Below are 5,606 nucleotides of genomic sequence, written 5' to 3'. Positions count from 1 at the left end.
AATAGCAATGGGGGTGGAGAGCCTTGTTCACAGGGTACAACCGAAGCCTCACTGGCTCTGGGGAAATGCATAAGGCGGGCCTTGTTCTAAAGAATTCGGGGTTTTTTCCACTCCTGGGAACACTTTGCCCAAGGGTAGGAGGAAAGGCGGGGGCATAGTAGTGGAGAGGAGCTGCTGGTAGCTCCAAGAGTCACAGTCATAGAGGAGAGACACCCAAAGCAAATATCACCACCACAAACCAACCACTCCCTTGGTCCAGCGAGCAGCCTCGCTCAGGTGCCTTCACAGGGTAACCTTCTGGGCATGCCCGATTGCTGCCTCCCAGGGTATATAAACCGCCTCACGAGGAAACAACCCATATTCAGCACGAGAGAGCATATCTCAAAATGAAGGCTGTCCTTGTCCTCCTGGTCGGAGCAGTCCTGTGCTTGGACTCAGGTAAGACACCATGAAGAGTCTACTCCGTGTCCCCTCCAGCTAGGAAAAAAGACTTGTGATGGGATTTGGTAGTGAGGGAAGAAATGCTGACACAGTTGTCATATGAAGACATTTGCTTTTTGATGGGATGTCCTGAGTGTTGAATGGAAAAAAATGCATAGTCCCACCCTGCTGATGGTGTGATCCTAATGCTGGGTAGAGCTGCTTCCAGGAAAGATAAATCCTATACAAAACTGAATTTAATTGAAATCAAAATTATTTCAGCCAGACCATATAGTTTTGTGTGCGTGTGTTTTTTTAAAGGAGGGTGGGATGATTATTTTTCTTCTTCCCAGGCTATCAAAATGGCAACATTTCTGCAAAGGTAAGTTTTTTTCCAACTTGTTTTCTGACTCTTCATTTCAAAAGTGGCTTCTGATGCTACACAGATTTCCAGAATTTTAGTAGGAGAGAAAAAGGGATAATGCCATGGTGTGTTATTTTCTAAACAGGATGGGTGTGATTTGGATACTGTCACTTTCATTTTTTTGGCCTGACTGGGAAAAATGGTTTTAAACCAGCTTTTCCCTATTATCAGAGAACAGAAGAAACAGATCTGAGGAGAAATGTTTCTCAATCAGCAAAGGATGCCTAAGGAACAGCCTGAGAAATGTCTTGTACAGTCCTGGCCAGACCCTCTCCTCTGCCAGCTTCCATCAGGGTGCTCTGAAATTTGACTTTCATTGCATTAAAAGTCAGATAAACATGAGAGCAGAGTGCAGCACTACAGACAAACTGGCGTTTGGTTCCTTGCCTCTATGACTGCAACAGTCATTTATGCCAGAATGGCTTGGACAGAGGGAAACCAAGTGCCTCAAATCACTTCTTCCTCCTGTGCTGAATAATATTAGTTTGTAAATAGGGCTTTTCTGTGTCCTAAAAGAGTATTTTAGGCATTAGGGTATTGACTTGAGGGATTCATGATACAAGCCCAGTGGTCATGGGGTTAAAGTACAGATATAGATATATATATATATATATATATATATTAAATCACACACTTGCAAGTCTGTGAGGCTCCAGTGATGCCCTGAGGCACGGGTAGGTAATAGGAACAGGTAATTGCACCATGCTCTCACTCCTCTGGAGACTATTTTTCATCAGGGCTAGACACTTGTAAGCTACAATGCTTATTCTGCCTTTGCTTGATGCACATAACAGCACAGCAGATGTTAACAGCACTGACTTTCATCCCCCATAGAGTGGCATGTCCATGAGGGGGTGGAAACACGTGGTGACATGGTTTTCAGAGGGAGACAGAAGTCGTGTTTGCCCTTTGCTTTCTAAGAGGGGGTGATGGAGAGTCTGTGTCACAAGTTGGTCAAACTGAGACAACGGGCTGGAAGAGACCTTGCAAATTGCCTGCTCCATCCCTCCTTCACCCTCTCTTCCCTCTGGGCTTTCCTTCTTTCATCCAACTCTGGCAATGCCTCAGCTAAGGATCACAAGCCCACCTGGTAAAACACTAATGTCTACAGAGGCAGACAAATACTATCAACATGTCCTTCTGGGGACTTCATCCCTTCATCCCAGCTCAGGAGGTGGGAATATCGCAAAAAGTGTGTTCCAGACAGGAACTGAGTTAGGCATCCCAAATGCAGAGGAAGAAGCATTTGGGAATTCCCACTGACTGATGAGTCCAGTCAATGGAACCAGCTATCCAGCTGGTCTCTTTTTGCTCCCTCACTGCACTGACTACTTCTAAAATTTCAGTACCTGCAAAACTTGACTCTCACCTCAAGCAAGTGTACTATTGTCCACTCAAAATGGGAAAAACCCTGTTTTCCCAATAACAGAGGTGCTATCTGCCTTTGAGGACCCACAGGAATGGTCCTGTTTCCCAGTGTAAGCACTAAGTTCGGTTCTCTGGAGAGCTTCAGATAGATTTGTCTTATAACCCCTCTTGTTCTCTTGCAGGTTCTTCTTTGCAGTGTTACAGCTGCAAGTCACAGCTCAGCAACTCCAAATGTCAGACGAAAGTGGACTGCAAGGATAATGACATGTGCAAGACAGATGTGATCAGTAAGGCAAAGTGGGAGTGGGCAATATCTTAGTTGTGATGTTGGAGCCAAGCATGGTCCCAGCCTCAGATGTCCAACCCAGCCTTACCTACTCTAGATACACCAGCTGGAGTGGGCCAGTAAAGTTCAGTGTGCAGCAGGAAGAGAAAAGCCATCTGGGGAGAAAAGGTGTTAAAAAAGCTTTCAGATGACTTTCACGTTGAGTAGAAATAACAAGAAAAATGTTTATCCCTTGCTGATAGCTGGTCCCTTGCTAGTGGTTGTGGTCATCACCAAGTCCTCTCCCCACACTGGCCACAAGACTGTGATTACAAAGTCATATTAGCACGTGCATGCTGTAGCCCATAAATTCCTCAGGTGGGCAATAGATCATGCTAAAAACTGAGCAAGGTGGCCAGTACAGTGCCAGTGCCTGGAATGAATCTCAGGAGGGTGCATCTGCACTTGACATTGCAAATACCTATCAATGTCTCTCACCTGTACAAAATTTGGTTTACTTTTCTTTCATAACACCAAAAATTATCTGCTTACAAGGGCAACAGTTAGGTTTATGGCTTTGAAAAATTTGGAACACGAATTCAAATGTGAAGGGCTGAGTATGGTGAAACCTAGTCATGAAGTTAGGAGGAGCATTCAATGACAGAGCTGACTTTAGGTGAATTCAAGGATAGAATTTCACCTAGGCCCATCTACAGCCAGCTCTGAACGCAGCCATCTGTGTGTCTCTGGGTAAACTCCTTTAACAGATTATGATTTAGTTCTCCTGTTCTAGATCTGGCAAAAAAATGTTTGCCCTGTCCAGATCTGGGGTGACAGTTCAGTTGCTCTTAGACCTGGGGCACAAAACCCATCAGTTGCATGTTCAAACTCATCTCTGTCAGGCAGTAAATGTAATGCCTCCAGCAAGCATCGTCCTTGTTGGAAATGTGCAAACCCATGGCTGTGCATTCACATGCAGGAGAGCCAGCACATTGTATAACCCACCGGCCCTATAGGTTAAATTTGCATATGCAAACACTTGGTGCCCAGAATAGATTGCACAAGATCAGGAGATCTCATGTTGACTGTAATCTGTTGGTAAGCAGCAGTTATTGAGTATCAACCAGCCACAGAAAAATAGGCTGTGCCTCTCAGAAACAAATCAAACGGTAACTCGGTCATCTGTGAAATGGGGATAGCCACGTTTCCATAATTTCCCTGGGTGTTGAAAGGCAACAAAGATGTATGGGATACGAGCAAAGATTACCCCACATGCTTGCTCCTCATCCGTTAGTAGCTTAGACTCCCCAACAGAGGTGTTAATGGCTACTTTCATTATTAAATTTTTAGTTTCTGTAGTTGATGCCGTTTTAGAAACCCCTGAGAACTGTGTTGTGGAATACACTGCCTTAAGCAAGCACTTGACGATTGAAACCCTTTCCCCCATGCTGACAAACCGACACCCCAAAAATACAACCTGCTACAGTAAAATATGCAGCTGTTTGGAAACACTCGGGTTTTTTTCCGAGAAGTGAGCTCAGATAAGAATAGTATTTCATTATTCAGTTCCATGACGCTTGATTGGCTTGGCTTGCATTGAGTCCTTGCAGTAATGGTCCTGCTTTCATTCCAGGGGTCGTAGGGCTCTTCACCATCATCAGCAAGGGCTGTGACTCATCATGCGAATCATCCTATCAGGACTTCAGCGTGGGCAAAAGGAATATCTCCTGCTGCAACAGCAACCTCTGCAACATCAACGCAGCGGGCAGTGTGAGGTACAGCTATGGGATGGCAGTGGGGATAGCAGCCAGCGTGCTCTGGCCCTTCCTGAACAACAGACTGTGAGGAGCAAAGAGGACTTCCATGACCACAGGAAGTCTTGGAACACCCCACTTATGACAGGAATTGAAACTGGGAGCAAGATGGTGTCTTGGGCACACAGCATCCTTGGAGCTGATGGCAGATCTTTGCCGTATGATAGCTTCTTCTTTACTGCTATTGTATTGCTGTAGTGCTACTAGATAAGAAAATATGTGTGCATGCTATCTGCGTAACTCCTAAAATATACTGATTTCTGAATCAAGTGTGAGTTTGTTACCTTTATATCACTTAGTCATGTATTTCTGCACTGAGCAACAATTGCAGGTGGGTGTATTGCATGTCTGGCCAACGTTCAGTCTTGGTCATTGCTGTGTAATGATGATATGTGCCAAGAGGTGCAATGTCGGAGCAGAACAGGGGTGGCATCTGTACCTCCAAAACTTGAGGGGCTCTGACTTGTGACACACTCTGGGGGGCACATACCCCAAGAAAACCCATGAAGAGCAGTCACACCTGAAGGGGAACTTGCTTGTGACCTAGAGATCCTGACACCCTGCACTTCGTTAGCTACCATGCAAGATGAAAGCAGTGCTCACCTTCCCTGCTACAGGTGCATACAGCCATTCATACACTTTCCCATAGCTGTGTCATCCTTGGGATGGCGGGCAGGACTGCACATTTAGGTACCTGTAGCATCATGGTGGGCAATAACCATTGGAGTGAAGTGGAAAGGATGTCCCCATGTTTTCCTGGTCAACCAATCCAATTCTGGGATTGCTAGTCTCCATCCTGGCCATAGTGGCATCCCCTGAAGGTCCTCACCTCCCACAGTCAGATTCTCAAGATTTCTTCTCCAATTTCCTCCTTGATTCATTCCCCACAGCCTGGGGAACAGGCCCTGTTAGAAGGTTGAAGAGGTGTTTATCTTAAAGATCTTGTGGGGTCGCAGACCAGGGAGAGTGGAGAAAGCAAACATCAGAGCTCGCATTCCCCCTCTGGGTGTGGAGGTGAGTGCACACCTGTGGGCACACACCCACTTCCACCCCCAGGTGAGATACAGCCAGTGAGAGATGGGGAGGAGGCAAGTGTGGGGAAAAGATGAAGGAAAACAAGAGCAGGGGAGCTAGGGAAAGGCATGGGGCTGACTCCTGTCCTCCTGAGGTGCTCTCAGGACAGCGCAAGGACTGCTGAAGGGTAGGGTGAGACTGGTGTTTACTGAAGTTTTGTTGAGGTCATGAGGATACCCAGAGTCCTTTATTCCCTTCCTTGTAATAGGAATTTCCCTTCTTCACCAACTGATCTTTCCCC

The 5,606-nt window shown here is 46.1% G+C and overlaps 1 protein-coding gene across 1 annotated transcript; it reads left to right on the top strand.

The window, feature by feature from the left end:
• The first annotated feature begins 212 nt into the window (after positions 1-212).
• On the top strand, positions 213-4,553 carry PSCA (prostate stem cell antigen). Its single transcript, XM_054817880.1, has 3 exons — positions 213-438; positions 2,395-2,499; positions 4,111-4,553. Exons 1-3 carry the CDS (start codon positions 387-389, stop codon positions 4,320-4,322), a joined length of 369 nt encoding a protein of 122 aa, XP_054673855.1. The 5' UTR covers positions 213-386; the 3' UTR covers positions 4,323-4,553.
• Positions 4,554-5,606: the final 1,053 nt, after the last annotated feature.

Source organism: Grus americana, chromosome 2 (assembly GCF_028858705.1).
Source record: "Grus americana isolate bGruAme1 chromosome 2, bGruAme1.mat, whole genome shotgun sequence".
Classification (NCBI taxonomy): domain Eukaryota; kingdom Metazoa; phylum Chordata; class Aves; order Gruiformes; family Gruidae; genus Grus; species Grus americana.
Note: the sequence above shows the minus strand (reverse complement) of the source record. Positions and strands in the feature narration are given on the sequence as shown.